This window comes from Protopterus annectens, chromosome 1.part2 (genome assembly GCF_019279795.1).
Source record: "Protopterus annectens isolate FY-2018-M chromosome 1.part2, PAN1.0, whole genome shotgun sequence".
Taxonomy (NCBI): domain Eukaryota; kingdom Metazoa; phylum Chordata; order Ceratodontiformes; family Protopteridae; genus Protopterus; species Protopterus annectens.
In genome coordinates, this window is record NC_056727.1 from 502,517,300 (window position 1) to 502,542,895 (window position 25,596).

Here is a 25,596-nt window from a genome sequence, read left to right on the forward strand (position 1 = left end):
CAAGACATGATGTCATTCTGCAAGCTATCCCAGCAGTAATATTTGAGATACTAATTTCAGAAGTCTCTTAGAGAGACGGGGCATTCTGTATTCAGTCTTGGACCTGACAAGAACCATTCACCACAGATCTGCCTATCTCTAATGAAGTAAGTTTCTAGGGTACAGTAACTTTCTTAGATACAGCCAGGAATATAGCAAAGCTTAGTTTAGATATTTTTCTTTATTTGAGACTGTCCTGCAATGTTGTTTTAAATATTTACTGTGGTTTTGAACTCTGTCACTGTGAATATATATATTTAGTACTGTCTTGTTCTTTTATTATTAAATATATTTATACCTTTCATTGTGGCTGATCTGTGTAGAGATATTTAAGTTGTGACAGAACTTGCATATTTATTTGGTGACACTGTCTGGGCCACTTCTAATAGCCTTGTTCTTGCTCAAAGTACCATTTGTATTAATATTAATAGTATACACTAAGATTGGACACCCTTTGTTAAGGGCCTTAAAGTAGCAAAGGACTTGACTGGTAGCAGTGGTAACTACTTTATAGTCTGGGCAAAAGGGTGCATAGCTACTACAACTGTGCCAGCCTCTCCCAGGTGTTTGTGTGTAAATCAAACCTCAAAGAGTGCATGTGTGTGTGTTACTTGGGCAGGGACACAAAGCACTTGTTGGACAGAGAGGGTGCTGGTAAGTCTTGGCTTGGTTACTGAGCTGAGATCTTAACTTTATAGTTGTGCCAGTGGAGAGTCTTATTGGGGATCTGGAGAAAGAGGAAGAAACCAGCCCCGGACTGACTGTGGTCTCTTAAGCGAAATTGCACTTAATGGAGAAAGCTGCATCTAGGAATACTGTGTGTGTACCTATCATCCCAGTGTACATCCCCCACTGTTGCCAGTGGTAAGGATTGAGACTCCTTGACTACTGGTTCAGTGGAGGGTTGTCATGCTACGCATCAGATACCTTCCTGTTATGGGCATGCACTACTATAGCTCATTCCCAAGATACTTTAAGTATCACAGTAGCTCAAAAGAGATGAGAAGCAGTAACTGCATATAAGCTCAGCCTGTCAAGCTTTAATGTGTGCAAGCAAGTTGTACACATCTGCAAAAGAACTGCCATGCAGAACATTTTAAATCAACATTTCTTTGTCTATCAGAATTGCTGCATTATCAATGTTATCATAGCATTGCAGGTATGCAGAGTACTGAATTATATCAAGAAGTGTAGGGTGCGAATAGTAATGTTACAAGAGACATGTATGGATAGACGTGAGCATGGAATTTGGGAAATAAAGGATTTCAGAATGGATATTCAAGCACAGTATCAGGGACAAAGGAAATGATAGTAATAATAATGATTGTGAATGTGGCCCCACTAGTGAATAAAAGAGAACAATGGTAAATTTGTAGTAATAATGGGCTGTTGTCAGGGAGCAAGGATTACACTGGCATCTATTTATATTCCACCTGAAACTATTATGGAGCTTAAGAGAACAGTGGGATAAATATTTAGTTGTCAGCAGGGATTATTATTTATAGGTGGGGGACTGAAACCTGATATGCAATGGCAAGGACATATCTGTTACACTAGAAGGGAAAATATAACAAAAGAGTAGATTTCTGAAGAAATATATGAGAATATTTGGAATGGAAGGTGTAAATTTAACAGCAGAATCTCAACAGAATTAATATATTATTCCCCAAGATACAATAACTGGGCTAAAAATTGTATTTCAATAGAGCATCCATTAAAAATTTCTGAAAGTTATGAAACGTATCCAATAACTATTTCAGATCATGTCCCAATAAAGACTAAAATAACAATGCAGGGTAATGAATTAAAATGAGGTACTGGTACTTTCCTACTTATCTGTTAAAGAGAGAGAAATGTAAAGAATGGATAGTGGAAATTATATGAGTTATTAGGGAAGACAAACTATAGAAGAAATAAGAGTGCTGGTGAAGTTAAGGGAATTAAGGGGGTTGACAAAGGTTAAAGTATTGTGGAAGAAGGGGAATCTCACAGCACAAGATGAGCAATTGCTCAGTGCTAAGGGAAAACAAGGGAGTAATTGATAATATGGATAAGTTTAGAAATGATAGCACAAAAGCTCTTAGCATAATGAAAGTAAAATGGGTTGCCACCAACAGTATGGAGCCTATGACAAAAATAACCAGAGGTCCTTTAGAAGTATGACAGATATTTAAGAAATTCTATGAAAATTTATATAAAGCAGAGGAATGGGGGAAATGCAAGAAATGGCACGAAAGGAAATATTTACAAAGACTTAACTATGCCAAGGTTAAAGGAAGATGATGATGATGAAGACTTACAGCAAAGATAAAAATGGTGATGTATATTCAACCAACAGGAAAGTCTCCAGGACCAGATGGTATTCCTGCAGAAGTTCTAGTCAGGAGCAAAGAAAGTAATAAACAGAAGGTTTTTGCTTAACAGTATTATAAAAGGAAAAAAGTACCAGGATCTTTCAAAGCAGCAGTGGAAACCTTATTACCCAAAGAGGGTACAAAACCCTTTCTTCACCAACTTTCTCTTAGATTTTTTCTGTTTTATTCCTTTTTGACACCCAGTCATTGTATGCACTTGCAAGTAACCAAATTAATACATAATCACTAACTTTTAATGGCTTTTTTGCCTAGTTATCATTTTTCACACTTGGATAGCTCTAATTAGTGCATTGCTTGGATATCAAAACTTCAGTGCCCATAATTCAACCCATGCAAGTCAAAATCCTATGTAAATTTTTGTTTGAAACAGCAATTAAATCCTAATTACTGTTAATTATGCTTACGTAACAATAAACCTCAGAAAGGAAAACGCGATATTTATGACATTTTTAATTATACCTGTAAATATTAGTGAATGCATATATAACTGTTAATCCATTACATATCTCAAAATATATAAACAGAAACAAGATCTGAAAGATTTGACTGAAATACATTAAGACAAATAATACTGTTAATGAATAGCTAATACTTTTAATACAGTGTTCAGCAGTATTTATTACTTTCCCTTATGAGACAAGAGTTATGTCATTGCCACTCCATGGTATTAATATAGAAAAAGTATGCACTGGCTTGGAATTTCAAGTTACAATCAGCATGATCATGTAACCTCTAAGTAAAAACTTGGCAAATGAGGCATGTTGAAAGGGCTACAATCTACCAGTACACTGCAGCTGTGAGAAGTACGTCAGCACCTCTTGACAGAAAACAGGAATGATACACTACATCACTGCACAGTCACATTCTTTCAGGATCAGCCTGTTATGCAGCACTGTCAAATGTTGGATTTGAAATATATATGTCCTCATCAGACATTTCCAAAATGGTGTCAAGTGGTGGTCCATCGTCTTCTGGATCTAGCTCAGATTCAAACATATGTTGGAGTAACGCATCTACTGTTTTGTATCCTAAAAAGAGAAAATGAAAATGTCATAATTAATAGAAGACTGCATAAGTATGCATGGCCTACTGCCAATATGGTTAGAAAGACTTGAGTACAAAAGCTTAGTAAAAATCATTAATGAAATGTAAGATGACATTTTTTAAAAAAGGGAAAAAGCCTTTCAAACATCTCATGCTCCCTACTTAAATGCAGTCATGTCAAACAATGCATATAAAAACCAAACATAAAAAGTCACTGTCATTATGTTACTTGCTAACTTTCTCTTATCTGATATTGCTTGGGTCAGTTTAAATACTCCCTTATACAAAGTGACTTATGCATACATCTAACCCATAACTATCAACTTCTTTTCTCAAGAATTCAAGAAAAAGCCAAAAAATAATGAAGGGGAGAACGGGCCAATATCTGGCACAATTTTTAAATATTACTCTAGTTCTGTTAAAAAGTTAATAGAACATGTTTTACATCAATATGCATTTTCTGAACAATATGTAAGAAAGTCTAATGTGTGGTATTACTGACTACCCTCAGTGACTTATCAAAAAATGAAAAATGTTAGGATGGGCAGGGCAAAGCATAAAGCAAAATCAAGGGACATTCTGCAAAATTCTGGAGAGTTGAGTGACATGATCTAACCTAACTCGTGTTACTTATGTATATCTATACCTAGAAATCAAACTGAGGATATCTCAGTCAGACTGAACTTCCTGAACATAACCCAGTCACCAGGTGGCAACAATACATTCCTACTCAAGGAACAAACTCTTAACACTACACTGTTAAGCACTACAATATTTTACCATTTAAATCTACTGTGCTTTGGACTTGTATATCCTTCTAGCTATGTAGAACAGCTAGGTTGAAGTTCTTTTTTTTTCAAAACAGGTTTATTGTTTTAACATATAAGAGAAATATCATAACAATTTTATACAAGTAATTAAAAATAGGTATTATTATAATATTCAACAAAACAACTAAAGTATTTACAAAGACATCCACTACAATCAGATCAATTAATTAAACTAAAATACCATGCTATTGAAATTAAAATTTTCTTAACAAATTTTGTAAATTATCCCATACAATATAATAAGATGTTTTTCTATTTGTTCTTGTCCTAATTGTGTTTATTTCCATATAGCACACTATATTCATAACATTTTTAAATTCATTGAACGAAGGAGGTGTATCTGAAATCCAATTTCTAGTTATTATTTTCCTAGCCACTGATAGAATAGACCATAACAAGGGAAGCTTAACCTTTTTAACACTTTGAGGTACAGGTGTGTTGAATAATATAAGAGATTTAGAAATAATGAAATTATCTGTAAAAAGAGCCTGCAAAAATTCATTAACTGACTTCCAGTATTCTTTCAATTTTATACAGTCATAAAACATATGAGCCCAGTCAGCATTAATTTCTACATTACATCTCTTACATAAATTATCTTTATTATTTATTTTATTCATCATCAAAGGTGTATAAAAAGATCTATGTAAAAATTTCCATGTATAAAGTCTCCAGACAATGGAAGACGTAGTTCTATAAGCAGATTTCAATATATATTGTTTATCTTGTTGATTTGGTGGGTCCCCATTAATAGAAGTGAAATAATTCCACTATGAATCTACACTATAAAAAGTTTCTTGTCTGATAATTTTATGTATGTATGAAAGTTTACCTTTATCAGAAACTTTATGTTGTAAATTTAATATCAAGTAATCAATCAGTGATGGAATAGATTCTTTAACTGTTATAGACATTAGATCTATTTTATTAATGAGATGTTGTCTAAAGGTCTGAACCTCTAACCAGCAAGTTTCTCTTAGATCAAATTCTTGTTTTAAGAAATCTAGATTTTTAACTTTATTATCAGATATCAACTGATACCAGTACTTTAGATCATTATCTATAGCTAAATGAGTTCCTTCAGAAGTAGATGACAAAAGCATACCCTGAGTATACATTATAGGGAATACAATAAAATTCCATTCCCTATACTTAGGGTGCATGAATATAAAGTTACGATAACTAATAATAATATTTAATGGGTAACAAACCATATGTTTAGGTGTAATAGGTGAAGTACAAAATTCCTTTAGTAACCATAACATGGAGTTATTTACAATCATATTTTTATGTGTTAAGGAGATTTTCATGAAGTGCATACTAATTAGCTCCCAATAATCTTTCCATTTTGTGACATATGACTGATCTATTAATAAAGTAATAACTTTTACAATAGAAGAGATAGTATATAAATTAAAGTCTGGAAAAGAAATACCCCCTTGAGACCAGCTATTAGTATGTTTCTTTAATGCAATCAGCTAGGTTGAAGTTTTGACCTGCTATGGGTATATTCCACTGATTGTTTTTTTTGGGGATCTCCAAACATTCTCAGCAGACAGATTCTGCTTCACTCACTCTCACTCCACACCCTTACCCTCAATTCGCACCTACCCCTCCTTATTCTACATTTATTCTGAACCATACACCACACCCCAACAGATCTGACCACTCAGCATCAGGATACTTCAGACCTAATCCCCCACAATACAATTACCTAATCATCTCAACCTCATTCTCATCCATCCCAGCCAAACCCTACCAGATCTGACTGCTGAATGGCAAGACAGTTACAAACTCCTCCATACAATATATTAACTTTCTGTACTTCTCAGACAGCCACTATCCTTTTACATCACCCCCAATCCTTCACTTTTCCATCTAAGAGACTTTTTCTAAACTCTAGCCCTCTACCACCTTTTCTCCCCCAATCAGTAACTCTTGTATAGAAAATGCTGATCCTTATATTATTCTCTCAATTACTGGCCTCCCATTTAACATACTATCACTTTCCCTTAAACCACACTACCATAACCCCAATCTTCAGCCTCTTACTTAACCTAGACAATTATAATAACTATTCTAATAATATCTCCTAGCATCTTCAATCTCTCCACTACTCTCTATCTTAAATACAGAATACTTCACTGTGATTCCCCCCCTCAAAACAAAACATCCACTCATGCCCACCCCTAAACATTATTCTAAATTTTTTCTTCAGAACTTAAAGACTCAATTGTGTGGGGACCTAGACCCAAACCCTGGCCCTATTAATTTAAACCTAAACCTCAATACCACCAGTTCCTGCAAGCACCATAACAGCCCACATAACTTCCCTCCTCCAGTTACTAGCCATCCCCTCTCTAATGCATTCTTTACTCCTTATACAAAGGCATTTTCCACCCAATCCAATTCCCATACCAGTCTTCTACTCTGTCAAGCAGAAGTCCAGCAAAATACAAGTCTTATAACATTAAATCTTTATAGCATTGATAATAAAATGACAGATCTGCATGCCAGGATGTCACCCTATTCCGCAGATATCCTAGTTATCACCGAAACATGGCTTAAATCCAATATGAAAGATACAGAGATACTACCTCCAGGCTATAACATTATGAAAATTGACTGACCTCACAAAAAAGGAGTCATCGTCGCCCTGCTGTACCCCAGCTCCTACACCCTCTCCTATTCCAAACTTCATCCCCAAATTTCTCTCAGCCAAAATACTCATAACACTTTTAAAGCTAAACTCTAAAAAGGCACTTTGTATTACTGTAATTTACATATACCCTGGAAACAACATACCTACACTCAAAGAATTTCTCTCCTGAGTATCTACTACTATTACTTATGAAAAAAAATCATTCTGGGTGAATGTCAATACTGACTGGCAAAATCAAACATCTGACAGTCCCTCATCCTGTATAAATCTATTTGGTCTTTCTCAACTAATCACAACACCTACTAGATACAACAAAAGTAATAAGGGCAAAACTCTTGATTGGATGTTAATCTCAGACCCTAGTAAATATACTATCAGTGTAACCCATCCTAACTCCCTAAGTGACATCTCCCTGCATACACACACAGACTTACCACTCATCATCCCAATACCAACAAACTTAAACCAACCAGGAATCTCACAAAATTATGCAGTCACAACTTTAAACACCCTAAATATCCCTGCCCCATACATGTAAAGAGAGTAAAAGTAAAACACTCCCCCAGCTATCCACCCTCACCAAAAACATTATGCATACCAGAGATAAGGCTTGGAGGGAGTGGCTAAAGAAAAAACAAAACTTTAAGCAATACAGGAAACTTTGTAATCAAGCTAAAAATCAAATATATATAAAGAAAAGAATGAATACTATGACCAACTACATCTGTATCATAAAAATGATCCAAAAAACATCTGGTCCTCTATTCAAACACTACTCAAATCCTGGCTCAAAAAAAGATCCATATCCCTGTCAAACCTGCACCCCCCCCCCCACTCGGAATAGCAACTGCATTTAATAAATACTTTATAGAGAGTTGCTGCCCTCACCAACAACACATTATCTTCCCCTACACAAACCTATAACAGACTGCCAACTGCCCTTCCACTGGCACATCAACCTCTGAAAAATATGCAACCAAACAATCCATAGCCACAAATGCAAACAACGTTACCTTAAAATCTGTAACAATATTGACTATAAAAACCTACTACTTAAACTTAAACTTTGCTCCACAGCTGCCAACAACCATCCCACCTGAATACTTCAAGATGGCAGCAGTGTTACCCACTAGCTATCTTAATCAATAGATCCATAGAGGAATCTTATGTCCCAGCTATTTGGAAAGATCATATGTCATCCCATTGCACAAGGCAAAAAACTCTGCAGAAGTCTCTAACTTTTATGTCATTGCAATTCTCTCACCTCTCTCAAAAATCCTAGAAAAAATGTATTCATGCCTAACTTCTTTATCTTTTCTCAGAACAGCTCTTAACCAGTACCTCAGCCTGACCATAGTACAACTACTGCACTATTATCATTTTAGATAATATAAACAAAACAAAAAAAAGAGTCTTTAGCAAACTTATCTCTTCCATATTTCTGGATCTGTCCAAAGCCTTTAATATCATCTCACGTAGCAAACTCCAACAACTGCACCATCTCGGCCGAACTACTCCTTCACTTCAATGGTTTAAGAGCTACCTATCTGACAGACAGAAAACTGTTAGATGGCAACATACTTTCTCGCTTTACCTCCCTATTACCACTGGTGTACCTAAAGGATCAATTCTTAGTCCACTTCTCTAACATTTTTCATTAATGACCTCTATAGCTCTTCTAGGCAAGCATCAATTATATAGTATGCTGATTATTCACCACTAATATGTGGATTATAATCAAAATGTCACACCTTCAATGTGCGAACATGTAACCTCGAAAGCCAGTTTTCAACATTTCAAATGTGTGAAAAAAAAAGTTGAAGTCACAACAGTGAATACACACTAGCATTCACTGTTGTAGATTCAACATTTTGAATGCAGATCGCACTATACTGGGGATCAGGAAATGTACCCTTTCCCTCAGTGTAGTACGATCGCAGAGTTTATATATATAAGTAGCAGGGGGTGTGGGGAGCACAACCCCCCACATGGGGGGGTGCAGGGGGGCTTGTCCCCCTGCAAAACGTGCACTACATGGCACCAAATGTCGAGGTAAGTTCAACAAATGTCAATAATTCAATTACGAATTGTTGACATTTTTTTTCTTTTGTTATTTTTATCGGTCATTATCATAACTTTCGACAATGTTTTTCAGAGTATCTAAGTACTCGTAAAAACTTTTTTTGAAAATATGATAGTAAACCTAATAAGCTTAATTGACATTCTGGTGCATCTTGAAATCGTACAATAAGCCTTCACCTCTGTTGAAAACCGGCTTCACAATGCTTAATTATTACTCAATCTCAAAAAAATACGCCTCCTATATCCCTGCTTCATAATCTTCTCAATAATACACAGAAAGAAACTGTATCCCATACAAAACTGCTTGGTCTGACAATTGATGACAACTTCTTATTTGAACTCCACATTCAAACTAATATATACAAAAACTTATCAGAACATTTGCATGCTTTATAGACATAAAAACGTATTTTACTAACTCTGCTAAAACCACCCCAGCAACCACTTACCCTCCTTGCTTCACACTTGTATGGTGCTCCTATCCTTACCAACTTGCACATATCTGTTGAAAATAAACTTGAGATATGCCATAACAAAGTTGCTATATTTGCTGGCAATAAACAATACTATACACATCATTGCAAGGCCCTTAAAAGTTGGAACTCGCTTGAACTACCCTACTAACTGGACTTTGTACAATTAGCTACAGCCCACATCATCATTTATAAACTCCATGCCTGTCCTGCACTGTTCTTAACTTTCACCCAAACAGACCCCCTTGTCCTAATGATAAACAAAATTCTCACCATCTACAAACCTCAAAAAGCAACTTGACATGGCCTTTACTGCTAACCCGTGGCCAAATAAATGGAATTCTGTTCCACAGGGTATTAAAACTGTAACATACAATCCTTCCTTTAAGCATTTTCTGAAAGACTGTCAAATGCAAGACTGTGCTCATACTATACCCCTGGATGAACATCAAGCTTGTCTACTCCCCAACTCTATCTATACAGATTCTCTACCCATCTCCACTTCCTCATCTTCACCTGGCTATCCTATCCTCTCTACCACTTTACATAAACTTTTCCTATCACCTCCTCCCCATTTATACTAATTTACCCCCTTTCAGTTTTTTAAATTCTAAAAAATGGGAGATTGGAGGAGGACTAAATTACAACAAAATATATCAATAAGATCAAACGTAATTCCTAAGCTCCCATGAATATCATAAGGGAAATCTGATCTGCTTACCGAATGATCTTGAAATATCTGGCGGTAAAGTTGTTACCCAAACGGTTATCTTGTTTCCTTTTATGGTTTTCTCAGTTAACACTATTATTTTTCTCTTTTTTCTTGTTTTTTTTTTAACCTGATCAAAAATTAAAATGCGATAGAAAGAGAAAATAATGGCAGAAATTTTGAAAAGTAGTTGTACAAAAAGTATTTCTGGGCCTTGAAGCAGCAGCTAGGCTAAGTGTTTGGCAGATGTGTGAACCTTAGACATTTAAAAGCAGTACAACATAATGTATCAGAAACATACTTAAAACTAGCTAAGAAGACGTAGCTCTTCCAGAATGGCCTAATCAACTCTGTAAGGAATTTATGTTTAGCTTTCTGCATTATTTTATAGGCTTGCCTACTGAGCCTCATGCTAACCTAAAAAGGGGAGAAATAATTGTTTAGAGTACCCAGTATAAGCAGTTCTTGCTATACAATATTCACTGGCCTTGAGAAGAGGAACATTGAAGAAGGGTAGAGCCACTCATACAATGTAAAGCTGCATTACCCATCAACATTTTGTGGGGTCAGCAATTTAATCAACACAAAGGCATAGATCTCTCAATCTTTTAGCATTTAAAGCAAAAAAAGCACAAGTAAGCAAAGAATGGAAAAGTATCCACAGTGGCATATAATTGTATTACTAACTCTCCAATTAAATGATCACTACAAGCAAATGATGAAAAAACATTTTTTTCTTATCTTGCCATGAATTACAGCACCTCCCAAAGCTACCTGCAGCAAAATAAGTACTCATTCTTAACTTTATTTTTTTTATCCTTTTCTGCCCTCATTCCTTCATGGGAGCAAACTTCCTGATTCCCTTGGAAAGCTAGATCTGTCCCATAATGCACAGAGCACAGATTGTGAGAATGAGTAGCCCTACCATTTGTCAGACTACACTTCCATTTAAAAAAAATCATGAAGCCACACTGTACACTATACTCTCAGCTTTACTAGCTGTGCTTCTGGTACTTCTGCCTTTCGCCCTCTCGGAATACAATTCTTGCACCAAGCAAACCTTTATACAAATCTCAAACCATGCTTAATTAAATAACTGAAAAACACTTAACACTTAAACAATCCTACCCCACTTTATAAAGTGTGTTGTAAATACTCAAAACAATTTGCATACAAAATGTATCCACTTATTCACTATTACAAATGATATACTGTTTCACTTTGTACTACTTCAATTGTGTTTATTAAAAACCTTAGAAGTTCAAATTCACTTCTAAATTAAGACCCCTGGGTTGCATGGTTCTGTAATTAAGAATAAGCCTACTTTTCAACTCTAAACGTTTACCAACATAACCACCCCCGCCCCAGATAATTGTGTTTTTGCCAATACACTAAAAAAAAACTGTCAAGACCTTCATGAACTTGATGAAAGTGGTCAGCCACAGGGCTGTTCAAATTCATGTTTCTGTTCTTCTCAGGATGTTCTAAAACATGAGGTTTTACCCTCCTTTTGGTTTGCCCACATACCACGTGATAGGTGTACACCCACATCCTAAGATATAAACCACTCCCATGAAGCACAACAAAATTTTTCAAAGGAAATGTACTTTCTACCATTTATCTTTGAACCTGACAGATTTTTGATCTTTTTACATATCTTACATCTTCCACAAGCAAAGAAACCATTTGATTCCCCCTCTGTGGAAGTGACATGTAAACACAGGTTCAATAATTCCTTTAGGCTCAAAATCTCCAAAAAGAGAAGGTTACCTGTTTGGCAAACAGTCTACCCACCATCTCATCATGACAAACTATAGGCCACAAATTATTAAACAAAGTTCTTAAAATGTCAGAAAAGTGAGAAGATCTGGTGACAAGTAAATCTTGCCTTCACAGTTTTCCTTTTTGGCTGCATTTAGTCTTAAGTCATTACCTCTCCATCTTGTAATGCTTCCATTATCTGTACTGACATCCAACTTTCTTCTAGATTTTTCCAAGAAAACTGAAGAATATCCCCCTCTCCAACCATTGCCCTTCTCACTTCTGCAAGATATCATTGCAATAATTCTGGATCTAATATGTTGAAAATATGTTTACATTCACCATACGGTAAAGAACTGAAGAGACAGGAAGGGTGCATGCTACTGGCATACAAAAAAATGATTCACCGCTGCAGGTTTTCCATATGGTTTATACTCTATACACCCATCTTTCCCCATATACCATTCCACATCCAAAAACTGAATCAAATGTCTGTTCAATGTGAGAATAAATTCTAAACCATAATGGTTTTTATTTAATTCATCAAAAAATCCCCAAATTGTAACTCATTTCCTTTGCAAATGAAAAATCAAATCATCAGTGTATTGTTTATATGTGATAACATGCTAAACAAAAAATTCTGTGGGATATATAAACTTTCTTTCAAATCTCCCATACAAATGACAGCATAGGACAGGGCATAGGGAACACCCATCGTGGTTCCTTCCTTTTGCAGTAACAGCTCTTTCCCAAAAGAAAAGTAATTGTATGTGAGGCAAAATTCTAAAATGTTAACAAGGAAAGAGGTATGCAGGCCTTCTCCCAACATGTTAACAGTCTCTAAACCCCATTTTCTCTTGATGCTAGTGTATATATAGTGACAGATTAGTAACCATCCTGTCATTTAATTCCCTTCATAATCTGCAGTGTTTCTGATGTGAGCTAGAACTTTTCCTTCAGAGTTCCTTCAAAGGTGCATCCAAAAAAATACCAACATTCTCTAAACAGGATCTTACTCCTGATACTATGGGTATAACTAGATGGTCATTGAGATTTTTATGTATTTTTGGGATCGCATTAAAAAAAAAAAAAAAAAAAAAAAAAAAATGGATCACTGGGTTTGTTAATATGTAGTTTCTTAACATCAGAGGTTGTGAGGAAGCCTAATTTCTCACCTCTTTCCAAAATTTTAAGTAAAGGTGAGTTGAACTCAGTGAGTGGATTGGGGGGTAATTTTACATAATCATCCTTGTTCAAAAGTAGTCCTACACCATTTTATTATACTAGTTCCTAGACACGATCACCAAATTGCCCCCTTTGTCTGCCTGACTAAAAATGTAATTATTAGTAGCACTGTTAAGAGCTAATCATTCCCCTTTCTGTAAACTGAAACTTATCAACTTTATACATTTTGAATATTCAATTTCACCTTTTTTTTATAACACCTTTTCAAAACTACATTAGGCAAAAGAAGTTTTTGGTGATATGAATTTACTTGTGCCAGAAAACTCAGGCATGAACAGTTCCCCATACCCCATACAAAAACAATCCCCTGAACCAAAACTATCATCCTCATAGGTTCATACTAGGCTATCTGCCCTAGGGCATTTATAAGCCTAGCCAGAGTGTGTTTGGCTTTCGCCACCCATTTTAAATTAATTTTGCTATGCCCTTTTTTGAGGTTAGTATACTGTGCCTCTGTCTAACAGTGACACAGATGTGATACCCGGGGTAAACCTACGATCTCCCATCCACTCATCAAGATTCCTCTTGAAGAGAGTCAATGAGGGACTCTGCCTAACCTGGACTGGGATTTTATTCCAGAGTGAAGGGAGCCTCTGGGTTATGAATCTGTCCCTCCAGAATGTCCTATTTATTTCAGTGCTAAGGTTCAAGTCTCTCGAGTGCATAGCTCGATGGGATTTGGATTTTCTGAGGTGCAGCATGCCCATTAATTCCGGGCTGGACATGGCTTTATACGTCAGGCACAGATCGCCTCTGAGCAGGCGGTATGCCACTGAGTAGAGCTGGAGTTTCTTTAACTGGGCAGCATATGGCATCTGTTTGAGCCCTTTGATCCTCTTGGTGAGGTACTTTTGGGGTCTTTCCAGTTGCTGCAGGTGTCTGGTAAGGTATATCCCAAAAGGGACATTGTACTCAATTATGGGCCTGATGAGGGATGAGTAAAGAGGCACGATGACCTCCCCTGATCTAGATGTGAATCCCTTCATGATTAGGTGGGCTATATAAAATGTTTTTCTAGCCACTTTGGCCACGTGGTTGTCAAATGAGAGATTGCTATCAACTTGGGTCCCCAGGTCCCTAATTACTTCTTCTGTACTTAATGGATTACCACCTATGTGGTAATTTGTGGGCACTTTGTTTTGCCAAAGGGGATGACTATACACTTTTTGGCGTTTAGCTTGAGGCCATGGCTCTGGCACCAGTTGTCTGTTTCTATGAGGCCCTTTTGGAGGATGCTTGTGTCGGCTGGAGAGTCAATTATGGCGCCCAGTTTGCAGTCATCTGTGAACTTGGTCAGCCACAGTCCTTCCGTGTTGGCCTGTACCTCCGAGAAATATATACAGAACAAGAGAGGTCCCAGGACTGAGCCTTGTGGGATGCCACTTGTAACTGGTTTGGAGTCTGACATGGCTCCAGCAATTCTAACCATGTGGGTTCTGTCCTTGAGCCAGTTTGCAACCCATCTAGTGATATAGGGGTTTATATTTAAGCTGGTGAGCTTATCTATAATGCCCGAGTGGGGTATTGTATCGAAGGCTTTTGCGAGGTCCAGTATGCTGTGTGGACCACCTTCCCCTCGTCAATGGCCTTGGTGACTGTTTCAAAGAAATCAACCAGGTTTAAGAGGCAGGATCTGCCCTTATCAAAGCCGAACTGGGTAGGATCCAGTGTCTGTAGGTCCCCAATATCTTTATTTATGAGGACCATGATGATCCTTTCCATAGCTTTGGAGACCAAGCTAGTCAGGCTTATGGGACGATAGTTTCCAGGATCCGTTGAGGCACCACCTTTGTGGAGAGGGACCACTGTTGCTGTATGCCACTCTTTGGAGTTCATGTAGGACGCAGCCCGGGACACCGTCTGGTCCCATTGATGCTGTGTTTTTTGCTTTGGAGAGGGCAGCTCTTACCTGTGCATCTGAGATGTCAGGGGGGCAGCACTCTGCTGGGATCGATATTTGCCCTTTTGGTGGGAGTTTGCGCTGAACCTGTCAGCTAGGATGTTGGCAATGTCTGTGGGTTTGGTGTATTTTTTGTAATTTTGGACTAATTCTGAGCATATCTGGGAATTCCCACCCAGGTTCCTAACATAACTAAAGAAAGCCTTGTGATTATCCTTAGTGTCCTGTGCAATTTTTCTCTCGAAGCTGGCCTTAGACGATTTTATGAGTGCCCATAGTTTTTTGCTAATACTGATCAGAGATGCCTTCCCTTTTTGGGATTTTGCTCTATCATGTAGTAGCTTCCTCCTTCTATTGTATAGTTTGTTTATGGCTGGGGTCCACCAGACAGGATGTCTGCCTTTGGAGGATTGGGTCTTGGTTTTATTTGGGATTGCATGATCCATGCATTCCTGAAGGTGTTCATAGAATGCGTTTATAAAGGATTCTGCGGTCTGGGACGTATTTCCCACAGGCCCAGGGGCTTTGAAGGATTCCACCTTGGTTTTGAGGAGTGTGAAATTTGCTTTAGAGAAGTTTTTCACTGTGGTTTTCATGGCAGGGGGTGAAGTCGGGATGTGAATATCCAGTGAGATTAGTTTATGGTCTGATCTTACCAGTGAGGGATACACTTCTGGTCTGGAGCATAGAGTCCTCATGTTGGTGATGATCAGGTCCAGTATGTTTTCCCCTCTTGTGGGAGTGGTAACAAGTTGTTCCATAGCATTTGAGTTTATAAATTCTAGGAACATTTGGGGCTAGGGTGTTGGAGCTAGAGTAATGCTCCCAGTCTATGTTTGGGTAGTTGAAGTCGCCCAATATAATGGTGTTTGGAGAGACCTTCAAAGTTTCCAGTGTTCTCAGGAAGGTCGAGTGGGGTTCCTGGGTTTGGGAGGGTGGTCTGTAGCAGGCTATAAACTGGAAGGCAGTTTTACCCACTGTTAGTTGCACATGGATAGTCTCTGATGCTTCGTGCTGTGCCACCAACCTGGAGGTGTGGGTATCTTTGACGAATATTGATACTCCCCCTCCTTTTGTGGTTCAGTCCAAGTTTTGGGGCCGAAAAGCATGGTATGAGGTATAACCTGGTAGTGTTCGGGTGCTCTCGGGAGCCTTGAACCAGGTTTCTGTTACTGCACAGATATCGATGTTCTCCATGCTAAGGAGAGTTTCGAGTGCGTGCATCTTGAGGTTTAGACTTCTGGCATGTACTTCTAAATCACTGTGTTGCCCCACAGCACAAAAGTTCATTTTTGTACAATGAGACATTCAATAAAGAATCATCCAAATCCATGCTGTCTAATGTGCTGCTCATATTATTAATGTAGGAGCCGCGATGGTGCAGCGGTAGCGTTGGCACCTCACAGCAAGAGGTTCTCCCGTTCGATTCTCGGCTGGAGCACCTTCTGTGTGGAGTCTACATGTCCTCCCCGCGGTCAAGTGGTGTTCGGAAGACATGCGTGAATGGGCGTGCCTTCGTTGAAAGTTGGGTGTCGAGCTGGCATCTCGGCACCGTAAAAATCTACTGCAAATCACTAGCGGACTGGAGTTCCGCTGTGGCGAACCCTAACCGGGAAAAGCCGAAAGAACAACATCAACAACCTTGAAAAAACACCTTCAAATGCAATTTTCTGCAGAAATTTTTAACTTCAATTAATATTTATTATCAGCTAGAGTCGGCAATTTAGTAGGCACAAATTTGGCACCTTTTTAACACCAAATCTTTAACATTTTCCATGACGACCAAGGTCCAATAAATTGATATTTAACAAAGCAAACTGATTGGAGCACTTACATTGCCAACTAATAGCAGTAAAACGTGTCAGTCCCAAGATAGAACAGCAAATACACCAAGGCAAAGGACAACGTGCAAATAAAATAATAGCACACAGTCTCCCAAAGCATGCACGAAGTCCAACTGGCTATAAAACGTAGTATGAAAAGCACTCGTTGCACCAAATTGAGTGGGCTAAACAGATCCAAGCAAACAAATCGTTGTCAGAATAAAAACTATTTATTCAACCAAAACGTAGTAAGCGCTTTCGCCGACAGGCTTCATCAGACTAATACAAACTGTGCATTTCCTTGTCTTTTAAATGCATTTAAATAAATTCTTATTGGTTAAACAGATCATCTGGTAACCTACGTAATAGCATATTAAAAATGCTGTGGCTGCTCCTACAGAGACAGTCATTACTAAAACCATCACTTACATTTCATAGGAATCATACATAAGCATGACTAGAACATCAAGTTTGAAAATACATTCCCTGATAAGAATATTTTTTAAAAGATATAGCAACGAAACATAACGTCACTATCCGGTGTGGTTCCTATGCCTAACCAATACACCGATGAACTGCCTGTGCACATATAAACATTTCAAACATTTAGCGAACATATATAAAAAATATATATGTAATGCATATTGATGACTTATTTTAAAACATTAAATCACATAAACATGATTCAAAAACCTATTGCACTACTATTTTCATATCGTGCCTATGGTTTAATATAACAAAGACCAATGGTACAGTTCTTGCTGGCCATCGTAGATCTTGGATACTGAAAACAAAGTCCAAACCCACTGCACTTAAAAGGTGGCCGTAACGTCAAGAGAGCATAAACATGCTCATCTTATGTGTGCGATGTCAAATCAAAAGTTATTAAACTTTTAAGGACAGCCGCTGCAGCTAGAAAACCTGCTCATTCGTTTCGTTATAACAAAAAGCATTATTTTAATAACGGCATCACCAAGTAGTAGTTGGACTTATCACTTAAAATACATATATCAACAAAAGTTATGAAATATATAGCATTAAAATTGTGAACTAAAAACAGCATACATAATTCTTTAACATAAGTAATGCAAGTTGAAATCAGAGCCTAACAGATAAAAAAGTTAGCGATAATGGTAGAACATGGTCTACTCGTTCTTCCTATTCCGCCCTATACCATTCGTGTAACAAATACACAATGTATTAAGACATAATGCTCCAGTATATCAGGGAAGTACATTTCTGATATTATATATGTTTTATAATTTTAGGGCCTTGCTATCAGAAAATAGAAGTTCTTGATAATCTATAATATAAAATATATTTATATATATATATGTTATAGAGATTTTTTGTCTACACATATGCCTGAGTCCCTTGGCTTTTTGTAGATGTGTTTCCCTGATACATTGGAGCATTATGTATTCTCCAGTAGCCACTATCCTGTTATATGTGATATATTGGAGCATTATGTACTTTCCAGCAAGCCACTATCCTGTTATTATATGTGATATACATAATTCTAGGGTCTTGCTATTAGGAAAAAGAAGTTCTTAATAATTTATAAAATTGCATCAGAATATATATATGACATAGAGATTTGTATATGCATATATGTTTGAGACCCTTTGTTTTATGTGATATAAATGTACTTCCCTGATATACTGGAGCATTATGTATTTTCAAGTAGTTATAACTATAACATGCCTGCATAGGAGGACTTTTTAAGATGTGTACCATCCCCTGTCTCCATATGCAAATGTGTTTCTGAGACCTTTTCTAAGTCATGACTTGTCTTAATACATTGTGTATTTGTTACACGAATGGTATAGGGCGGAATAGGAAGAACGAGTAGACCATGTTCTACCATTATCGCTAACTTTTTTATCTGTTAGGCTCTGATTTCAACTTGCATTACTTATGTTAAAGAATTATGTATGCTGTTTTTAGTTCACAATTTTAATGCTATATATTTCATAACTTTTGTTGATATATGTATTTTAAGTGATAAGTCCAACTACTACTTGGTGATGCCGTTATTAAAATAATGCTTTTTGTTATAACGAAACGAATGAGCAGGTTTTCTAGCTGCAGCGGCTGTCCTTAAAAGTTTAATAACTTTTGATTTGACATCGCACACATAAGATGAGCATGTTTATGCTCTCTTGACGTTACGGCCACCTTTTAAGTGCAGTGGGTTTGGACTTTGTTTTCAGTATCCAAGATCTACGATGGCCAGCAAGAACTGTACCATTGGTCTTTGTTATATTAAACCATAGGCACGATATGAAAATAGTAGTGCAATAGGTTTTTGAATCATGTTTATGTGATTTAATGTTTTAAAATAAGTCATCAATATGCATTACATATATATTTTTTATATATGTTCGCTAAATGTTTGAAATGTTTATATGTGCACAGGCAGTTCATCGGTGTATTGGTTAGGCATAGGAACCACACCGGATAGTGACGTTATGTTTCGTTGCTATATCTTTTAAAAAATATTCTTATCAGGGAATGTATTTTCAAACTTGATGTTCTAGTCATGCTTATGTATGATTCCTATGAAATGTAAGTGATGGTTTTAGTAATGACTGTCTCTGTAGGAGCAGCCACAGCATTTTTAATATGCTATTACGTAGGTTACCAGATGATCTGTTTAACCAATAAGAATTTATTTAAATGCATTTAAAAGACAAGGAAATGCACAGTTTGTATTAGTCTGATGAAGCCTGTCGGCGAAAGCGCTTACTACGTTTTGGTTGAATAAATAGTTTTTATTCTGACAACGATTTGTTTGCTTGGATCTGTTTAGCCCACTCAATTTGGTGCAACGAGTGCTTTTCATACTACGTTTTATAGCCAGTTGGACTTCGTGCATGCTTTGGGAGACTGTGTAATAGCAGTAAAAGTCCAAACTAATTCTATTGTCCACACTACGTTCCTATGCATTGGAAACTTTTACTTCATATTCCTCCCATGTCTTCTATACTTGTGACCGCGCCCCCTACCATTTTGATAAAAGACCTCTACATTTCCATGCTTTTCCAATTGTCCTACAGCACGGTCATTTTCTTAATAAGTCATTAATATATTTTTTCAGAGTGCCTGTTCTGTGACTCTGATTGTCTTGTAATTTCACAAGTACTGTCAGGGCATCATTGCCAAGTAAGGGACTGGTTCATGTAACCTTAAGCAACATAAAATGGAAACTCTAGTACAGTATAGCACAAGCATTCATTATGGCACAGGTGGCTTCTGCCCTCTGCCCCAAAGAATAAGCCATCATGACACTGTACATAGTCAAATCAGGCACATCAGGATGGTTGAAAAAGGAATATGTGACCAGATAAATTCTTAAAAATGCTACTTTTGCAATGTATTATTTTGTACGCATCAGAAAAATTACTTTATATGTGGTTTCTGTATTGCGTGTATGCCATGCCTCAGAGTATGCAAATCCAAAAATATCTTTCCTTATATGACACACTTTAAGCCTCTACATCTATACATGTTTGTGTGTGCCTGATAGTTAAAGTATAACGGATAACAAGATTTGCAGCTGTGGACTGACAGGCACTGACAAGGTGATGGTAGCAGGTGTCATAAGACTGGGTTTGGAGACAAGTACACTGACAATGAACACAGATCTGCCCACATTAACTATGTATCACTGTTTTGTGTGTGTGTGTGTGTGTGTGTGTGTGTGTGTGTGTGTGTGTGTGTGTGTGTGTGTGTGTGTGTGTGTGTGTGTGTGTAATTTGTGCTGACACCTGGTTGCTGCCCTGCTGAGGGGGACACTTGTGTAAATGCAGTAGACTGGCTCCGGTAGGTAGGGATGGGAGTCCTGAGCTGACATCCATCAACTGTTTTATTTGTCAAAGCCATTACAGCAACGTTTTGCAGAGAGGTGGGAAAAGCCTCAGAGTTAACTGGTATGTTGTGTCAGTGTCACTGGCTGTGTGTTTGTGGGGAGTGGAGGTGTGCCTCTGTAAGTGTGATGTGAATGTTATGCATTGTGAAATGAAGAGACCAAGAGAAAAATTGTTCTCAATGTGGTGACTAGCAATTTCATGACTGCTTGACTTGAGACATATCTATTGCCTTGTGTTTGCCAGTACATTGTTTGAGTGTCCTGTTTGGAGTATGGTATCACTACTACAGCTGCTGGTACTGTTTCAATATATGTGTGTCATGAAGTATGTACATGCCTGTCTAATTTGGGGTAGCTGCAATGGAGGACAGATGAGTATAGTGTTAGATCACTTATCAGCATACCTCACAAGTCTCCCTAATTTTGGCTTATACTTCTACTCTGACATACTACAATCCATAATGCTTTTTGAAAAAGGTGTTGGATTCTCATGAACAAATAACATTCATTGCAATTAAAGATTTCTTTTTTTTTCTTCAGAAAATGAATGCTAATTCATGTAGTCTTATTTTGTGAGCTTACTAAATCAGCAGTATTGCTATTTTCAAAAGAATCTGATTTGGAAGCTTTCACCATAAATCTGTTGCTGAGGGGATGATTGAGATGCTACAAGTATACGACTAAGACAAGCTACATAAAGCAATAGTAACAGAAAGTACTAGGTCACATCAGAGACTTGGAAGGTCATTGTTAAGAAGAAACCAAGAACTTTTCATTGTTATGTAAAGGTTGGTTTTAAATACCATAGTTCAGGTTATGCTATAATAGAATAACTATGCAAATATAACAAAGTGAGCAGCCAGAATGCAATTCAAATTGAATATTTTACTATGCGCATTATAAGAAATGCATAGATTGGCGAAAAAACTCTGGATTGATGTGCGAGACTTTTTTTACAAACAATTCCTGGGAAATGCTATTCGAAAGTGAAGTGACATATGAGGGAACAGATTTAGTGGCACACCAGGCTGTGACTTGACATCTATTGACTAATTATTTGAATCTAGCCAAGATGGAAATGCGAGAATCAAGCTCACTGAAGGAGGGGAGATGGGAGGAGTAACTTGTCCAGGAACTAAAACTTGCAAAACTGCTCCTTGTAAAAAGTCTTTTTTAACTCAGTAATTTGTTGACACTTTTGCAAGCTTATTTTAGATAACATGTAGTAATCAGTAGGAACATTTGTAAGACTTTGCGCAGACCAGTCAATACCACATGCTCTGCAGACTCTCAAACTTGGCAGTTTATTTTCCAAGTCTTCCGTTCTAAGTGAATGGAAGTATACTGGATGCTAATAATCAACCATGGTGAAATGATTCTGTTTCTATCACTTCATTATTAAAACTTAAATTTTATGGGGCCAGTTAATAGGGTTGCCACCTCTCCGTTTTTTTTCTGGACTATCAGGAAATCAAACTGATTCTCCAGTAGTCTAGAAAACACTGTACAAACTATGGTATTCGGTTTCAAAAAGGAAACAGACTATCGGAGTTTGTAAATTGGCTGATTTACTATGCCTTTTTTTTTTTTTTTTTTTACAAAAAAGCATAGTAAATCAGCCGAAAGCAGGCAGCAGGAAGGGAAAAAGAGGGCATTCCTCGCCGACTGATGTCATCGTGAAATCACAAAATGGTCGGAATGTGGGTGGGATGGGCAGGGTTACTGGTGATGTGAAGGGTGTAGCTTTACTCCGGTTTTACCCACGATGAAAGGTGGCAACCTTACCAGTTGAATAACTGATTTTTGTTATGTAATTATTTTTACATGCATTTTATATGTACTGTATTTATTTGGTCAAGTTATTTTGATGCATTATTAAATGTATGTATTTTATTGGCTGATTTAATCATGTGACACTGAGGGGTATTTATGGGAGTTTTTGCAAGTTTTTAATTGTTCTGATGTAGTTCTATTTGAACAAAAGTGCTCAACATAATAAAGTTTCTACTTGCTGGTGGTTTGCTGTTTTTGTTTTTTGAATCCATTTTTGGTTTGTATTTGGCTATGTATTGTGATGTCTAACAGTGCCAGCAGTGAATGCACCTCCCATGGTAGAAATGCCAACAATCCTCAAATTTCTGGGGATTTGGCTTCACTTTTGAAGCAAGTCAGCAAAAAACTGTCGGTGTATACTCGGCACATTTCTGGTTCTCGTAACAGCTTCTTGTCAACTTCTGATACTCTGGGTCTTCCCCTCACCCAATCTTCAAACAGAAAAGAAACCAGGATGGAAACACCTGTTTGAGTATGTACTGAACGGTATGATTGGAGGACTAACTGTTTTAACTTCAGTTTGGAGGTAATGTGAAAATAACATACATAGCCATTAGTCCCTTGCAGAACAATTGTCCTCCTTTAAAAAGATACTGACTGAATATAAAAAGTTGCAGTTGGAAAACAGCTATTTAATGAAAAATTTTGAACTTTCTCAAGTACCAAACCTAATGGGGTTGGAAATAAGGCCACGTTTTTAAAAGAATTACAAGCATTATTTGACAAAGTGGGCTGTGATATGATGAGCCTGATGATCAAGTACAACAGTTTGCACCTCAAACAACTGGATTCCCACTTGGAAGAACTAAATATGTCAATTAGGTCTGATTTAAATTTTGAACATTACATAACTAATTAATCTGGTGGCATATGTCAACACTATGTGTGATAAAATACTGCAGCATAAGACCAGTAAAATCATAAGGGATGCCAACGAATATTTGCATGGGAAGGCATATTCTAAGCCACCAGGTTCCCATGTCAACGCATTTTCGGGAACCAATCAGGAAACTGCAGGTGGTACAATTGATAGACAGGTTCAGCACAAACTTCACCCCCCTCTCCCCCCCAAAAGGAGAGATAACTATCCCAACTGAGAGTAGCCTCCCAGACATCTCAAATGCGCAGGTGAAAGCTGCTCTCTCTAAAGCTAAAAACACAGCATCAATGGGACCGGATGGGGTCCCCGGCTGTGTGCTACATGAACTCAATGAAGAACTAAACCCGCACATAAGGCAGCTGTTTAATCTTAGCCTCACCACAGGATATGTGCCCAAGGAGTGGCGTACGGCAACTGTGGTCCCACTCCACAAAGGCGGTGCCTCTACAGACCCTGGTAATTACCGCCCCATAAGCTTAACAAGTCTGGTCTGCAAAGCTATGGAGAGGATCATAATGGAACTCATAAACAAGGACATAGGGGACTTGCAGACCTTGGACCCAACCCAGTTTGGCTTTGTCAAGGGCAGATCTTGCCTTTTGAACTTGGTCGACTTCTTCGAAACAGTCACCAAGGCCATTGATGAGGGAAAGGCAGTCCATACAACCTACCTTGACCTTGCAAAAGCTTTCGACACAATACCCTACTCGGGTATTATAGAGAAACTTGCCAGCTTAAATGTAAACCCATATGTCGCAAGATGGGTTGCAAACTGGCTAAAAGACAGAACCCACAGGGTTAGAGTTGCTGGAGCCATGTCAGACTCCAAGCCGGTTACAAGTGGAGTCCCACAGGGCTCAGTCCTTGGCCCCCTATTGTTCGGCATCTACTTCTCAGAAGTACAGGCAAACATAGGAGGACTATGGCTGACAAAGTTTGCAGATGACTGCAAACTGGGTGCCATAGTGGATAGTACATCGGACACAGACATCCCTCAGAGGGGTCTCACGGAAACTGATAGCTGGTGCCAGAGCCATGGCCTGAAGTTAAACGCAAAAAAGTGTATAGTCATACCCTTCTGGAAAAACAAGGTAACCCCAAGCTACCATATAGGTGGCAACCCACTAAGCACAGAAGAGGTTATCAGGGACCTGGGGACCCTGGTTGACAGTGGCCTCTCGTTTGACGCTCACGTTGCTAAAGTGGTTCGAAAGACCTTCTACATTGCCCACCTGATCATGAAGGGACTCACATCCAGATCAAGTGAGGTCATTGTTCCCCTGTACTCTTCACTTATCAGACCAATGATCGAGTACAATGCCCCATTCGGGATGTATCTCTCCCGACACCTACAGCAATTGGAGAGACCCCAAAAGTTCCTCACCAAAAGGATAAAGGGACTCCAAAACCTGTCATATGCTGCCAGACTGAGGAAACTCCAACTCTATTCAGTTGCATACTGTCTGCTCAGAGGTGAACTGTGCCTGACATACAAGGCCATGACCAACCCGGAATTAATGGACATGCTCCACCTCAAAAAATCCAAATCCACCAAAACCACTAGAGCAAGAGACTTAAACCTTAGCACAGATATAAATAGGACGTGCTGGAGGGATAGATTTATCACCCAGAGACTCCCCATGCTGTGGAATAAAATCCCGGTCCATGTGAGGCAGAGCACCTCGCTGGCTCTGTTCAAGAGAAATCTTGACCGGTGGATGGGAGATCGTAGGTTTACCCCGGGAATCATCTCTGTGTCACTACTGGACAGAGGCACAACAAACTAATGGGCACAGTATTTCTAACATAAGGGGCGGCGTAAGCCACATAACTTTGGGCTAGGCTTATAAATGCCCTAGGGCAGTTAGCCTAGTATAAACCTATGAACCTATACATCATCAGCACAGGTTTCTAATGGAGCCGTCCCTTTAGAGAAGGCAGAATTGAGGAGGTCTGAGTGAATCCAGAGCAGGAGGGATCGCATATAGTCATGGAAGCCACAGAACAACAGGGAAGTGTATATTCAACACGGTGTACATCCGAAACAGCGGAACGGATGTCACAAGAAG

General features: G+C 38.0%; 1 protein-coding gene across 1 annotated transcript in view; it reads right to left on the minus strand.

The window, feature by feature from the left end:
- Positions 1-3,012: 3,012 nt before the first annotated feature.
- The window catches only part of LOC122789817 (two pore calcium channel protein 1-like), a 2,103,677-nt gene continuing 2,081,093 nt past the window's right edge, over positions 3,013-25,596 (minus strand). Inside the window, exon 19 of the mRNA XM_044057259.1 lies at positions 3,013-3,442. Coding sequence (XP_043913194.1) covers positions 3,297-3,442 — 146 coding nt within the window. The 3' untranslated portion in view covers positions 3,013-3,296. The remainder of the gene's footprint in view (positions 3,443-25,596) is intronic.